We start from the raw sequence: 16,450 nt of genomic DNA, 5'->3' as shown, positions 1-16,450 counted from the left end.
AAGTGGTGGTTGAAGACCGGTCACCACGCAGTTAAAGCTTTCAGCTCCCAGGATGCATTGGTCCAACCCCCTATACCCCGCCCCTGAGCCAGAGGCACCTGAGTTTCGTCGGTGCCCATCCGGAGTCGGGGCACCATTATGCAATGGGCTGCTTGGGCAGCCCAAATAGCTTTTATTTATTTTTGTTAGTACTTCTTACTGAGCGTGCAGCAGCAGACTGTCCACAAGATGTCTGCACTTCTGCTCCGTCACCCCTCCAGGCGCGGAAACACCAGCTACGACTGCGGATTTTGGCGGGCATCCTGGGGTCTTCACTAGCCGGCCCCGCAGAATGATCCAGACTAAGAGCCCCGACACAAGGGTACAGGTAAGTCAGGTCATCGCTCGCAGTGACCCACGGAGTGGCAATCTTACCTCCGGTCTCAGGGGACAGACCGGAGGCGCTGAGAATGAACACAGGTTTTGTCCAGAGTGATCCACTAGACCACCAGGGTACACATGGAGCGGGACTCCAGCATCCCGGTGGTTAATAATACCCTCTGGGGTTGCCACAACAGGTTCAGGCTATAGATACCTCCTGTGCCCCCTCCATGGGTAGACATTCTTTCTAGCTCAGTACAGAGGCTGGTGGCTACCTTTACAGCATTTCAAACTATGTTGAAAGGTGAGAAGCCCCTACCCAGTAAGACTTCTAAGCGTCCTGTGTTATCCTCACAGGATCCTCACACAGTCTACGCAGCTCTCAGATTCTGAGGTGTCATCTGAGGAGGCAGAAGATGCTGATCTCTCTAACACTGACTCCCCTCCAGGGGAGGAAGAGAGTCAGTCAAAAATTAATATTCCTGCTTTGGTGCGAGGTGTTAGATCTATCTTACTTATAGAAGATGACGAACCAGCCACTAAATCAAAGCACCCACATTTTAAACAACAGAAAGTGCTTTCAGCAGAATTGCCTCTATCGGTTGAACTAGCTGAACACATGGCAGCAGCCTGGCAGACGCCTGATAAGAGGTTTCAGCCCCAAAAACGTCTGACCTCCTGTTATCCATTTCTTGCAGCTCATTGTTCAAAATGGGAGACTCTCCCTGCGGTGGATTCACATGTTACGCACTTAATTAAGAGCACTACATTACCTATCCCTACCGTATCCTCTTTGAAGGATCCTACAGATAGAAAGGTTGAAACTTGTCTTAAATCTATGAACTCTCTTTCAGGTGCTGTTGCCCCTCCGACCATGGGTATTGCATGGGTGGCTAATGCTATAGAGAGCTGGGCTGACGCACTTGAAGACTCTTTTCTCTCAGATGCTTCTAGGGATCAGATCTCTTTCATAGCTCACATACGAGATGCAGCTTCCTATATTGAAGAAGCGACATTGGATGCCAGTCTCCTAACCTCTAGAGTCTCGGCCACTGAGGTGTCTGCCCGCCGTACCCTGTGGCTACGCTCATGGAAGGCAGATACGGATTCCAAGAAGGGCCTAGAAGTATTGCCCTACAATGGTGAGATCTTGTTTGCCCCAGTCCTTGACAAGATTGTAACCACATTGGTGGCATCAAAAACTGCATATCTGCCTTCAGCGACTACTACTACAAAGCCTCGGACTAGATTTTTTAGGTCCTTTCGTCCTCAGGGAAAGCCTAAAGGTCAGTCCTTTCCTATGCAGTCGGCTTCCACTAGGGTCGCCAAGCCCATGGCCTGGACCGCCAGACGCCCTGTTTTAAAATCTGAGGACAAGCCCTCAGCCTGACAGGACGGGACTCCCCCTGGTGGATTCCAGAGTAGATGGCCAACTTCTTCAGTTTACCCAGTGCTGGTGTCAAACCACCATGGATGCTTGGGTAAGAGAAGTGGTCTCTCACAGGTACGCCCTCTCATTTCTACGATGGTCAGCCCACCAGTTTTTCTACACAGGCCCCTTCTTCAGACCCAAGTGAGGCCCTACAAATCCAGAATGCCATACAGTCCTTGCTGCAAGCAGGGGTAATTGTGCCTGTCCTGCTATCTCTGGATATTAAGGACGCTTACCTACATGTACCTATAGTGCCCTCTCATCAGTGATATCTCCGGTTTGCTATTCTACAGCAACAGTTCCAATTTCAGGCTCTGCCTTTTGGAGTATCCACAGCTCCTCGGGTACTTACCAAAATGATAGCTATCATGGTCGCCCACCTGCGTGGTCAGGGTGTCCAACTACTACCATATCTGGACGACCTTTTGCTCTTAGAAGTGCTTCAACGCCATCTGCAACTAACCATTGCCTTCCTTCACAAGCACGGATGGTTAATCAACTGGAAAAAGTCCTCCCTGAATCCTTCACAAAGAATCATTCATCTGGGAGCCCTGCTAGATTCTCAGGATCAGAGATTTTTTCTGACATCAGACAGGATCTCCAAACTTCAACTACGAGTGCGCAGATTCCTCCACAGTCGCCGAGTGTCAATCCACAAGGCAATGCAGGTTCTGGAATCCATGGTGTCCACTTTTGCAAAGGCTGATCCTCTCCAGGTGGAACAGGTTACCCCATCGGATCAAAGCTCAGACGATGGTGCTCTCTCCAGAGGTGCATCTGTCCCTATCTCATCTAACCAAGGGTCGCCCCTTTTGGGTCCCAGACTGGGTACTCCTAACAATGGACGCCAGTCTCCAGGGCTGGGGCGCAGCAACCGGTCAACACTCCTTCCAGGGCCGTTGGACGTTGGTCGAATCAGCCCTGACAATAAACATATTGGAACTTCGAGGTGTCTACAGGGCCCTCATACTTTAGGGAAAACCTGTACAGGTACAGTCCGACAATACCACAACAGTGGCTTACATCAACCATCAAGGAGGCACTCGAAGTCGGGCAGCAATGAAAGAAGTGTCACCCATTCTGACACGGGCCAAGGGTCACCTCCTGGCCATCTCTGTGGTGTTCATTTCAGGAGTTCTCAATTGGGAAGCAGACTTCCTCAGCCATCATGACATGCATACCGGGGAATGGTCTTTTCACCCAGAGGTTTTTCAACTCCTAGTGAGCAGATGGGGCCTGCCAGAGGTGGACCTCATGGCCTCCCAACACAATCTCAAACTGCCAGTGTACGGGTCCAGAACAAGGGATGCCGAAGCAACACCTGTAGATGCATTGTCAGTGAAGTCGACCTTCCAGTTTGCGTACCTATCCCTATAGTCTCCCTTCTTCCTCGAGTTCTTCAGAAGTTCAAACAAAATGGAGACACTGTCCTGCTGGTGGCTCCAGCTTGGCCCAGATGTCATTGGTACTCACATCTTCGGAGTCTCTCCATCACCACTCCATTCCTGCTGCCTCAACGTCCGGATCTGTTGTCTCAGAGTCCTTGCCTCTACCCGGACCTGGGTCGTCTGTCTTTGACGGCGTGGCTCTTGAGACATCCCTCCTAAGGTCCAAAGTATTCTCTAGCTCTGTGGTCAAAACTATGCTCAAAGCGCGTAAGCCAGAGTCTGCTTGGATCTACCACAGAGTGTGGCATACATATTTCCAGTGGTGTCGTTCCAGAAGCTACGAACCTCAAGTGTTTAGGATTTCCAGTGTCCTGGCCTTCCTTCAAGCTGGATTGGACCTTGGACTCCACCTTGCCTCACTGAAAGTGCATGTCTCTTCTCTATCCATTTGGTTCCAGCATAGACTTGCTCCACTACTGGATGTCCACATCTTTGTCCCTCTAGTGGCTCTATGAGATTTGTCAGTAGTTCTTTGTGCCCTCCAAGGTCCTTCGTTTGAACCCCTGGAATCTGTGGAACGCAAGTGGCTCACAGCAAAGACTCTTTTTCTTCTGGCTATGGTGTCCACTAGAAGGGTGTCAGATTTATGGGCGCTCTCCTGCCGCTCCCCATTTTTGATATTCCATCAGGACAGGGCTATGCTTCCAACTCGCCCTGGTTTCCTTCCAAAAGTTGTTACTCGTTTCCACATTAAATAGGAAATTGTAGTCCTGGTCTTTCAATCACCAGACCTATCGGCAGGTGAGGCCTTCTTGGATGTCGTCCGTGCCCTCAAGATCTACATGGGCCGTACCAGTTCTCTTCGGAAATCAGACTCTTTTTTCGTGCTCTATGGATTTCACAAGAAGGGATGGCCAGCTAACAAACACACATTGGCTAAATGGCTTTGCATGACTATCTCACAGGCTTAAAGGCAGGCAGGCCTTAATGTACCGGCTACTGTTACTGCTCACTCTATTCACTGTGAGTCCTTCGTGGGCAGCTCACCATGGTGCCTCAGCTGTACAGCTTTGTAAGGCGGCCACTTGGTCCTCTGTCCATACCTTTCTGAAGTTCTATGCCTTCGATACATTTGCCTTTCAGGATGCTTCATTTTGGCGCCGGATTCTCCGCTCAGTGCAGGAGCGTCCTTACCCTTGAATAACTGCTTTGGACCCTGAAGAAGAAAATGAAAGTTATGGTAAAACTTACTCTCTTTCTTCAAAGTCGACAGGGCACCCGCCCTGATGCACCTGGCTTCACATAGGCTATGTTTCTGGTCACCCGTTTTCCGTCTCCTTCTACGTGAGAGTTTGATTCTTGTGTGTACCAGTCTTCCTTCTCTCTTCTCCTCGGGCCTTTGGCTTGTCACGAACACTGAGGTGCCTCTGGCTCGGGGCGGGGTATAGGGGGTTGGACTAATGCATCCTGGGAACTGAAAGCGTTAACTGCGTGATGCCCGGTCCTCAACCACCATCTACACCCCAAGGTCTCCCAGTAGACCCTATGGAATTAAAAGAGAGTTAAGAAAGGTAAGTTTTACCATAACTCTCATTTTTTTACTTTAAGGTCAGTATTTTGTCAACATGAACATCTATTATTTAAACTTCCTTGCTGCAGCTGACAATAAACACTGAAAATAAAAAGTGATCTCAATTTACTGAAATTGCTATTCTCATGATCATCTTTTTTCCCCCATCTAGTATCGCCATTCTGTGAAATTCGAAGGTTTGGATTCTCACTCAACCCACTCTTCCCTGACCTCCTCCCGCGCACAGACTGCGACAGCGCTGTCCTCTCGCTCCTCTTCATCTCCCCGTGAAGTCCTAGTCTCTCCAACCAGTCCTCGGCCTATACTCTCACCTGGGCTGGCTGTAGAACACCTTCCTACAGCAGTCACTGACCTCTTGGACAGGATGGACAAAGTGACTATGGTTCTAAAAGAAGTAAGAGTTTTAGAGCAAAAGTTGAAACTTTGGCAAAAAAAGCAGCAGTCTCACAAAGTGGTACATAAGGAAATCTCCTCCTCCTCTTCCACAGGTACTCATAGACAACTGCTGCCACGCACGTACAGCACATTTTCAGAGTCAGCACTAACCCGTATTAGGTCAAAGGCTGTTAAGTCAGACAGCTTCTTTCAAAGGGCAGCTCTAGATAGTGCCGGCTTGCCAGTAAACACTGCATCTGCTGGTATGTACAAAACTAGACTGACTATGAGAAGGCCACATAGTCATGAAAGATCAGAAGTCCATAAGCAAAGTGAAGACCCGATTCGGACAGTCCCACGAAAACGCAGAGCCTGGGACTTGGAGAAACCTGGAGATGCAATGTTATAAACTAATTATGACTACTATTAATGTTGAAAATTAAAGATACACTGCTATTTCTCTTCAGTGCAGAGGAAGACACATACATGGCTTGTAATAAATATTTTGATAAATAAAATTCTAATTAATAGATATATAGCTTCTACCAGTCCACAGTTTGGATTACTCATTTAGGGGCTGATCCACAGGTTGGGAGCAGTGTATAAAAAGAAGCGGATTTGCATCTTGTCTATGTTTGTTGTACTGCAGATGGGACAGATTATACATTTTCAGAGATTTAGATTGAGGAGGGCATGTTTTAGCTGAACTGTATATTGCAGTGTAAAAATAAAGCTGCCCAGTATTTGTGGGCTATATGCAAAAGCATACAAAAATAAATAAATGTATGCGGAAGATGGTTTGCGTAGAAGAATATAATATATAATACACTTACAAGCATGGGGTAAAAAAGGCATGCAATAGATTAACCCTTTCACCTGTATCCTCCCTGATATATACATTTCAGAGCAGAGCATCTTGGTGCCCAGTGTGAGAAAGTTCAGATAACCTATGACCTGATACCTGACATATAATTGTAGCCATTACAAGCATAGCAGAAAATGTTTAATACCTACACAACACAATGTAACTACAGACAATACAGCTCACTGACACCACTGCAGTCAACACAAGCAGGTGTCTCAAAGGCATCACTGCAGTCAACGCAAGCACGTGTCTCAATGGCATCACTGCAGCCAATGCAAGCACGTGTCTCAATGGCATCCAGTGGCAAATGCAGGATTTTGAAAGGGGGGTTTCCAATACTTGGTTACAAAACCAATGGCAAAAAATCTAAACACATACAGGCAGCACTCCTCCTTCTCTTCCTCAATAATCCAACCTTGTTAAGCCATTACTGTGCAACCTTTCAGAAAAATTCTATTCCAGTCACAATACTCTAAGTCAAGTTGTAGGTCTCGCTCCCAGTCTTTAGCATACTTAAAGGGTGTGTGTGTGTGGTGTGTGTGTGGGGGGTTTAGTGCATGTGTTCAATCAAGAGTGCATACCCCCTCAAGAGAGAATGTACTGGGCACAAAGGGGCCAGGCACATGTCCTCAAAGGGTGTCAAAAGTCTGGAACCAGCCACACAAACATCACTCCTTTGTAAAAAATGCTTCAATTGTAAATATCTCCAAATTTCAGATGAGGGAAGAGCCAGAGGAGGACACGCTCCCCCCATCCACCAGCTGGCCAACTCGTTGCACACCTTGACACCTCCAAATGGCAAACGCAGAGCCGGCAAGTCAGGGTTACTAAAAAGAGGGCAGAATATGGAGGACACGCATGATAATTTCTGTAGTCTATTCCAACAAGCCAATGGTGGGATGGGAGACAACAGGAACTTTGGAACGCCAGGGGTACTGCGCAATATGTATGGAAAGAGATTGATTCTCAAGGTGAAGCCACTGCTTGGTGTCAGTTGTCAGTCGTGACCACTCCATTATCCTACCCAACATAACAGCATCATAGTAAGCTGAGAAATGTGGCAACTGGAGTCCCCACATGTGTCTGCGTCTAAAAAGGATTGCATGCTGAAACCGAGGTCTTTTGTTTCCCCATACATAATCTCTGATATTATGTAACTCGCAAAACCAAAAATTGGGAATATGAATAGGCAATGTTTGGAGGAAGAATAAAACCCTAGGAAGGACATTAATTGTAATTACACTGATTCTACCAAACTATGAGAGTAACGGTTTATATCAAACAGATGGGAAGAATCAGTGTTGAGGGTAACTCCAAGGTACTTGAGGCTAGTGGCATGCCATGTAAAGGGGAAGGAATGTTTGATCCCTGATCCCTTCAATAGAGTGGGATGGAGCCGGCACATTCACTGCTATAGATTTAGAAAAATTTACTTTAAAATTAGAAAGGGAACCAAATCGCTGAAACTCAGCCATCAGGTTGGGGACTGAAACAACTGGGTTGGACAAGGCAGCCAGTAGGTCATCCATCTGCAAACAGTGCAAGCTTATAGTCAGTGTCACCCACTTTAAAACCAGTGATATTTGGATTGAGTCTGATGGTACACACAAGATCTGCCATACATAAAATAAAATTGATTGGGGAAAGGGGGTGCCATTTTTGATCTTGACCGGTTCTGAAAGGGTCCCATTAATTCCAATCCACACAGTGTGAAAACGATAAAGTGCCAATATTCGTTGAAGGTCTACAGACCAAGACCAAAGTGCCTCAAAACCCCTTCCATAAATATCCAGCTGGTCCTATCAAATGCCTTCTCGGCATCTGTTGAAAGCATCACCACTGGAATGGAGCCACCAGAAGCCATATTAATTAGATCTATAGCTTTAATAGTATTGTCCCGTGCCTCCCTCCCAGGTACAAACCCACCTGATCTGAGTGTGTTAGGTTAGGAAGCAGAAACTTAATTCTATTAGCGATAAGTTTTGCAAACAATTTAACGTCGGTATTAAGAAGGGATATTGGGCGATAACTAGCACACTGAGCCAGATCTTTACCCGCCTTGGGGATTACTGTAATGTGGGCCTCCAAAGATTGGGGAGAAAACCCACACTCATCTGTAATAGCATTAAAAGCTTTGAGCATTTTAGGCAAGAGGGAGTCCTTAAAGAGTTTGTAATAAGCTATGGGGAAGCCATCCGAGCCTGGAATTTTTCCAGAAGGCGCGTCCTTGAGGGCTGGCTCGAGCTCCAAAAGGAAGAAAGGAGAGTCCAACCAGGCGCTTTCCTCCTCCAACAATTTGGGAAGGCCAGATTTGCGGAGGTATTGGACCACAAGTTCCTGATAAGAAGCTAGTAACTCAGGAGACAATAGGTCCCGAAGGTTATATAATTATGGTATCATAGGAGTGAAGTGTGCCGGCAATATCAGTGGTTAGATGATGTTGCACCCCTTCAGAATCTCTGACTGTTTGAATGTACAAAGTGGGTCCCTGGGCCCGCAAAGCTCTCAAGTAACCTACTCACCTTATTGCCCCATTGAAAAAAGTGGTTTCTACAGAGTCGGTAGTCTTTTTTAATATCATCAAAGAGCAAGGCATTAAGGGCAGACCTAGTCTCGATCAGATCGGGGAAGGAGAAAACATGTGTCATTTCCAACACTTTCAGCTGTTGGAGCAGGGCAAGTTTTCTACCCGCTTTCTCACGTTTAAGCATTAAGCCTAATTAAATACGTTTCTCACGTAACACGCATTTGTGAGCCTCCCACACTGTGGCCCTGGAGACCCTCGGGCGTCTCATTAGAGGAAAAATAGTAATTAATTGCCTCAACCAATTGAGACTTACAGCATGGGTCAGCCAGAATTTGTTTGTTAAGATGCCACGTGCATTATTTAAATTAGGGGCATGAGGTCTCAAGGGTCAGAGAAATGGGGTGTGGTCCGACCATGTAATAAGGCCTATGGTAGTGGACTGAATTAGATGTAAAAATCTGTGTGGAAGTAGGAAATAATCTAAGCTGGAGTATACATGATGGGGCCTTGAGTAGAATGTGTAGTCCCTGTCCCCCGGGTGTTTAAGTTGCCAAGTGACAACCAACTGGTGGTCATGGAGAGCATGCCTCACCTTGCGATGGCTAGCCAATGAGAGCCTAGCAGGAGTTCCTGAAACATCAATTTCCGGCTGGAGAGACCAATTCAAGTCACCTCCAATGACTGGAATACTTACAACCATCGGGGCAATCCGATCCAAGACTGTAGAGAGATAAGCTGGCTGATTCTGGTTGGGGACATAGAGGTTGATAAATGTATAAAGTTGACCATATAACATGCACTTGTCCAGAAGCGTTCTGCCCTCCTCCAAAGCTACAGAGGTCACATCTTGAAAGGAGAGGCATTTAGATAGAAGAATGGTAACTCCAAGGGATTTACCCTTAGTGTTATTATAAAAGGAGACTGGAAAATTACAGTCTTTATGAATAGGAGCATCAGCAGACCTAAAATGTGTCTCCTGGAGAAACACCACATCTGCTTTAACAGCAAACCGGTCACGGAGGACCCTAGATTGCTACTCTGGCAAATTTAGTCCCTTCGCATTAAGCAAAACCACCTAAATGGTTGTAGCTCGGGTATTAACCGCCATCATCTACCACCGGTGGTTGAGAACTCGAACTGTGGAGGAGGGCACCAACTGTCTCGGGAAGGGGAACCACACTGGGGAAAAAAAGGGAGGGAAAGGGTAAGACAAAAAGCATAAAGCACATAATAAGAACATACAGAGAATAACTAATAAACACTACCATCACTTGAGAGCTCGGGCATGAGGAGCACAACTGAGGCCAGGAAAAACTGGGCGGTGAGGGGGTCAGTGACAACAGCGACCTTAATTAACAAGCTGAATTATACGAGATACCATAAATATATTCCAGAAGAAACATTACAGAGAAAGGCAGATAGGTACCTCATAGTATAAAAAAAGGGTAACTAAGTAGCATAACAACTCAAGGATGCCAATAGGGAGAGACTAATTAGTGATATCTGACAGAAACAAAGAATGCAATAACACATATATAAGGATATGCAAAGGAGGTGGGACAGAAGAGGAGGCATACGCTCACCAGTCCTCATACAGGAAGCCATCCAGGAACCTGAAAAAATAAAAATAAACGGGGGAGAGAAACAAAGAAAACTCCTTCTCGACAGAAACATCAAGTTACAAAAAGTTCCATTGCGAAGTCAATGAAAGGTAGTTACATTTATAGGATGACCCTCACTCAGGAACTAAGTTCACTGACTTGCTTCGGTTGCTAGGAGGTTTTGGGTTACGGAACACCAGTTGCCAGTCATTGTTAGGATGAGAAATCTCCGGCGGGATAGAACCCAAAAGAGACTCTTGCCAATCCAGAAGGGACACCAGAGGAATACCCAGAGTGGAACAGAGGGAGGGAAGGTCAGCCGGGTCTTTGAAGGTAGACAACTTGCCAATGTGGGACACTTCAAGGCTGAAGGGAAATCCCAATCTGTATTTGATCCCGAGTTTATATAGTTCGGCAGTCAGAGGCTGTAAAGCCCTGGAGGGTCGGCCAGGACAAATCTTGAAAAATCTGAATCTGTTGACCATCTATGTCTATGACATCCAAACTTCCTTCTGAGAGTAGTAATGTAGCTGACAAATAATGTATCTCGGGCGATCAGACGGGGCTCCTCTGGGAAGTAAGGCACGGTGATCTCTATCAAACTCAATCTGGAAGCTGGGATCTTGCCCCAGGAGGTTGTTAAAGACCCTGGTGAGGAAGTCAATAAGGCCCTGTGGCGGTATATCTTCCAAATCCTCTCTAATACACAGATTATTCCGCCTCCCTCTATTGTCCAGATCATCCAGGCGATCCTGAAATTGCTGGAACACAACTGACTGTCAAAGGACGGCTGCCAGAAGAGCATTATGAGCACTGGCGGAGTCAGAGGTAAACTCTTCTACTGAAGCAAGACCAGGGCCAGTGCTACTATTCGGCAACCTTAGGCAGCCGTCTAAGGGCGCCGGCCATTGGAGGGTGCCACTGAGTCCACAAAGAAAAAAAATTAATGGCACAATTCATGACTGAGTGACACATAATGAATTTGCAGCAGTGTTATGAGGTACGTTATTATTTTGGTGCTCTGCTGTAATATTCTATTTGGTATATTATGAATTTGGGACACTGCTGTGTGGCAGGTTATTTAACTGGGGAGACTGATGCGTGGCATATTATAAATTGGTTGGTGAAATGTTGCCTAGGGCGCCCAGAAACCTTGCACTGGCCCTGTGCAAGACGAGTGCCCAGTTGAGAGACCTCGGGCATCTCATTAGAGGAAAAATAGTAATTAATTGCCTCAACCAATCTACAGTAATCTGCCCCTGTATCAACCACAATGAGTGCATTTCCCATGCCCCTATATCACTCACAGTGCTTCCTGCCCAAGTATCACCCACAGTAAGTGCCCCCATATCACCCACAATGAGTGACCCACTCCCCCTATATCACCCACAGTAAGTACTCTCCAGCCCCTATATCACCTGCTGTAAGTGCCCCCTGCCTTTTTATCACCCACAGTAAGTGCCTCCTGCCCCTGTATCACCCAGTGTCTGTTGCCCTTATATCACCAGCAGTAAGCCCCCCGCCACTGTATCACCCACAGTGCTCCCTGCCTTCATGGGGTATTACTTCCTTGGGGGTCTGCAGGAGCTGGTTGTCCCAGTTGATCGGGGTGCTGAGGAATGTGGGTCTGGTCATGGTCTGGAAGAGATTATCAGTTTAAGGGCGGTGCAGCTGGGTTCCTGCAAGCTGGCTCCACGTCTCCTCGCACTGTGGGAGACATCATGACGTCTCTCCCCATACAGTGCGGGTCCAGGAGCTGGGAGGCGCAGCTGGGCAACCAGTATCTGTAGTTAACAGAAGCAGCTGGGTGTACATTACATGTACTGCAGCGGGTGCCCGGCAATAGGGATTGTGGTGGCGGGTGAGCATGGATGGATCCGCCCACAGGGCATCCCACCTTGTGTGATGGCACTGGTCGCACCGGCCCCCTTATGGCCCTGTTTCAGAACCAAATCTAGTTCTACAGGCTATGGGGAACACTACTGACCACATATTATAAATGCTATTAAATAAAGTTCATATAGGAAAGCTGATTTAAACTTAAGAGAAAACAAAGGAAAATCAAGGGCGCTAGTTTTGGTGACAATATATTATAGATGAACTACAGCTCACTAGAAGGTGCTGTTAACCTACAAACAACCAAAAACATATACTAATATTGAGGCCCTGGGCCACAAATAGGGAAGCACTGTTCAACTGACTGAGAAATCAGTTTATAGGTAATTTATAAAAAAAAGACACTTAAAACAACTATACCATACAATCTAAAAATCACAATATCCATGCAAAAATGAATTCTATACATTAATAATACAATACATTAATTAATTAATAATAATAATAATTTTATTTATATAGCGCTTTTCTCCTAAAGGACTCAGTGCTTTACATTTACAGTACAAAATAAGCTTAAACAAGGGACATTAGTGAAATGCTTGGGTGAATAGGTGAGTGGAGGCCTCTCAAACTGTGCGATGAAGTGTTCCAAAAGGTTGGAGCCACAAAACTGAAAGCTCGACCCCCAGACGAATTCCGTGAGATTCTAGGTACTGTTAATAGCCCTTCATCAACGGATCGCAGTAATCGAGAGGGACGGTAAGGAATCAGAAGCTGCTTCAGGTACCCTGGGCCGTGGTCATGTAGGGCTTTGTAAGTTAGTAAGCCGATCTTGAAAACAATTCGTCATCTGACAAGCAGCCAGTGAAGGGAGTAGAGAATGGGTTTTATGTGGCTGGAATGTGGCTGGTTGGCTAATAGCCTGGCAGCTGCGTTTTGTACCATCTGCATGTAGTGCATTTCTTTTGCTGGGAGACCGAGGTAGAGGGCATTGCAGTAGTCTAGGTGTGATGATATAAATGCATGTATGATTTTAGGCAGATCTTCTGAGGGAATTAAGTGCTTGTTCCTCAGACGAAAGAATGAGGATTTGATTGTGGCTGATACCTGATGTTTAAGTGTCAAGCCACTATTCAGGACAACACCAAGAATCCGCACGTTTAGTGTTTTGTAATTCTGAACCCCCAAGCGTAAGTCTTATTGGTTGGCTATGCTGTAGCCCTGTTATGTGACCTGTCGCAGGCAACTATAAGCTATATTAGCCGGCATAGATAGCAGATATTAGTATATTAAAAATGCAAAAATGTTAGTAAGCCAGAAATCTTCAAAGCAGGGTTTTTATAGCTGTTAATTAGCCAGTATATACAAAGTTCAGTAAAGGTCATTAGTAGTAAACTCCTCTTAAGATTATTAGGGAGTGTTGTTGCAATTTCCCAAACTGTAAGCAGTGGAAATTATTTGAAGCAGTTAGTAAGTGAGCTTTTTCCAAGCTCAGTTAGAAGATACTACTAGTCTCATAAAATAATCAAGCAATCAGCTGTAAAGCTCCTCATTCTTTTTGCACAGTTGCAGTCCGGAAGTGCTATCATGCTGGTGTTCCCGATACATGCAGCCATAGAGGAGGGACTGTTTAGGGTAGATAGTGCTCTTAATCCTGGATTCGAGGAGTGCTCCCAGTGATATTCAGCTTACAAATGTTGCTCCTTAAACATACAAAGAAGGGTACCATGTAACGCATTTCTCCGCCTAGTGTGCACCATAAGCGGCTTCCTCAGCCTGTCAGAATCCCGGTGCTGGCATCCCAAAGGTAAGTAGCAGGGTTAGGGGGAGGCTTAGGTTTAGGGTGTGGAGAGGGGGAGGTTAGGTATAGGCAGTAGGGGGGAAGGTTAGGTTTAGGCACCAGGGAGGGTTAGCATACCTACTGACAGGTGTCAGTATCCTAACCCTGTTGGGATTTTGACCGCCGGCATCCCATACCCAACCCGTGAGATCCAATTAGAACTGCCTATTCGAACTACTCGCTGCAAGGGTGTGCAAATTTTCTACAGCATGCGACTACGGAGAAGTGCATGAAAAATGTGGGGCCCAAAAAAATTGACAACTTCGTTAGCAGAATTATACAGAACGCTGTTAGTGGGCATAAGGAGAGTACTAGAGATTTTTAAACTGTCAAATGGCTGATTTGTGCATTTTTTTATATTAAAAACAAAGATAAAAAAGCTAACTTTTGTTATTTTGTGTTCAGGCCACTTTAATTTGAAAAAATGTAAAACAATTAAATAAAAAGCATTTATTTCTCATTTTTAAAAATACTTTCAGTAATTTGGGGTGCCTAAACTTATAGAAAAAAAAATGGTTTTTGAGTAATTTGAGGCCATTTTTTAGCACCCAAAATGACATATTATTGGGTCAATTGAGCTAATTGAATAAGTCCAAATGCCTAATTAGTCATAGGGGTGGGTTGTCCAAGTGGTTCTGCACTGTGTCCAAACATTTTTACCTTAAAATAAAGATTTGCCCTACCTTTTCTACACCCTCAGAGACAGTGGCGTAACTACTGCCCCGGCAGCCCCCGCGGTGGCTTGGAGGCGCTGGATAGCTTGGGGGCGACGGGGTCAGTAGTTATGCCACTCAGTGGAGGAACTCCCGTGACTCCCTCCATCTGCCGGGCGCCCGCTGAGTGTGTTACCAGCGGGCGCCCGGCTCCTATTGAAACCCCCGGCGGCAGCCGGAGGACGGAGCTCCCCCCGACTTCCGGGTCCCGCAGGGCACTATGGGAGTGACGTCATGATGTCACTCCCAGAGTGCCGAGGAGCGGACGCCGGGGACGGAGCTCAAGAGTGAGCTCCGTCTTCCGGGTTCCGCAGAGCACTATGGGAGTGACGTCATGACGTCACTCCCATAGTGCCGAGGAACGGACGTCGGGGTATGGGCGGCAGCAGCACTGGAGCGGGTATAAAGGTGTTTTTTTTTTTTTTTGTGTGTTTGTGTGCGCACGGGGGGGGGAGAGTAACTACTGGGGGCAACTACAGGGGGCTCACTACTGGGGGCAACTACAGGGGGCTCACTAGGGGCAACTACAGTCGGCTCACTATTGGGATCAACTAGGTGCAACTACAGTGGGCTGATTACTGGTTGCAACTACAGGGGGCTCACCACTGGGGGCTCACTACAGGGGGCACTACTAAAATGGGCACAACTACAGGGGGCACTACTAGAAAGGGCACAACTACAAGGGGCACTGCATATGGGCACAATTACAGGGGGCCCTGCATAATGGGCACTACTACAGGGGGCATTGCATAACGGGCACTATTACAGTGTGGCATTGCTGTGTGGCATAATGTGTTGTAAGGGGCATTCCAGTGTGGCACACTGTGTTGTAAGTGGCATTACTTAGTGTGTCATAATGTGTAAGGCACGTTGCTGTATCATGTAACCACACACCTTAAACGTCGTCTTTATTGGCATGGGGGAGCAAAATTTATAGTTACGCCACTGCTCAGAGAGAAAGTTTGGAATTGGATTGCAACTGCAATTCACAGTGCGAGTTCCCTGTGAGAACTGCTCGCACAAGCCAACTTGCACCTAATTGGATTACCCCAGCAAAGTTTCCCAAATTGATCAGAAAATTATTTTTAGTAATCCCTGTTAAGGGCAGTTCTTTCTTGCTCTCACTAGCTATGTTTATAGAATTGATTTGTGCCAAGAGCTTTACGTACTGTATGACCACTCTGAGCACTTAAAATAAATATCTGCATCTATCTCTTTGTCTATCGTCACCGAGCAGCCAATTTAGTGGATAATGGCTGTTCACTACTGGAAATTTCTTACTGGACATGGAGTTTGTGCAGTGTCCATTCTTTGGCTAGGTAATCATATTTAATGGGAGTGTAAAGGAGCTCCCGACCATCCTAACTTGCTAGGTCATGTTTCATGAACTTTACCTACAGCAAACCCCTTTTCCTTAGAGCAGGGGTCTTCAAACTTGGCCCTCCAGATGCTGTGGAACTACACATCCCAGCATGCACTGCACATAGTTTTAGCATGCTGTTATATCAAAAAGGTGGCAGTGCATGCTGGGATGTGTAGTTCCACAGCAGCTGGAGGGCCAAGTTTGAAGACCCCTGCCTTAGAGCATATAGTGCTCACAAGTACTCACTTGCTTCCAGCTCTTAAACACGTAAAGGTAGTAGTAATACAGACAGTCGGCGTGGACATCGCGGCGGTAAGTAGTGGGGTTAGGCACTAGGGAGGAAGGGTTAGGTTTAGGATGCGGAGGGTTGAGATTAGGTTTAGGCACTAGGGGGTAAGGGTCTGGTTTAGGAAGTGGGGAAGGTTAGGAGACCTACCGACAGGTGTCTATATCCTAACCCTGTCGGGATGACGGCGTTGGGATTCTGACAGCCGGGATCCCGAGTGCCAGCATCCCGTAGAGGTTTATTGCACAACTTGAATCTAATGCTAGATATATA

At 46.5% G+C, this 16,450-nt stretch overlaps 1 protein-coding gene across 1 annotated transcript in view; it reads left to right on the top strand.

The window, feature by feature from the left end:
- Positions 1 to 5,630, top strand: part of LOC148511851 (polycystin-1-like) — a 157,779-nt gene extending 152,149 nt beyond the window's left edge. Inside the window, exon 45 of the mRNA XM_088482602.1 lies at positions 4,923 to 5,630. Coding sequence (XP_088338728.1) covers positions 4,923 to 5,555 — 633 coding nt within the window. The 3' untranslated portion in view covers positions 5,556 to 5,630. The remainder of the gene's footprint in view (positions 1 to 4,922) is intronic.
- The last annotated feature ends 10,820 nt before the right edge of the window (positions 5,631 to 16,450 follow it).

Source organism: Taudactylus pleione, unplaced genomic scaffold (genome assembly GCF_031769625.1).
Source record: "Taudactylus pleione unplaced genomic scaffold, aTauple2 ptg000290l, whole genome shotgun sequence".
Lineage (NCBI taxonomy): Eukaryota > Metazoa > Chordata > Amphibia > Anura > Myobatrachidae > Taudactylus > Taudactylus pleione.
The sequence above is the reverse complement of the archived record's forward strand: the minus strand, read 5'-3'. Positions and strand labels throughout refer to the sequence as shown.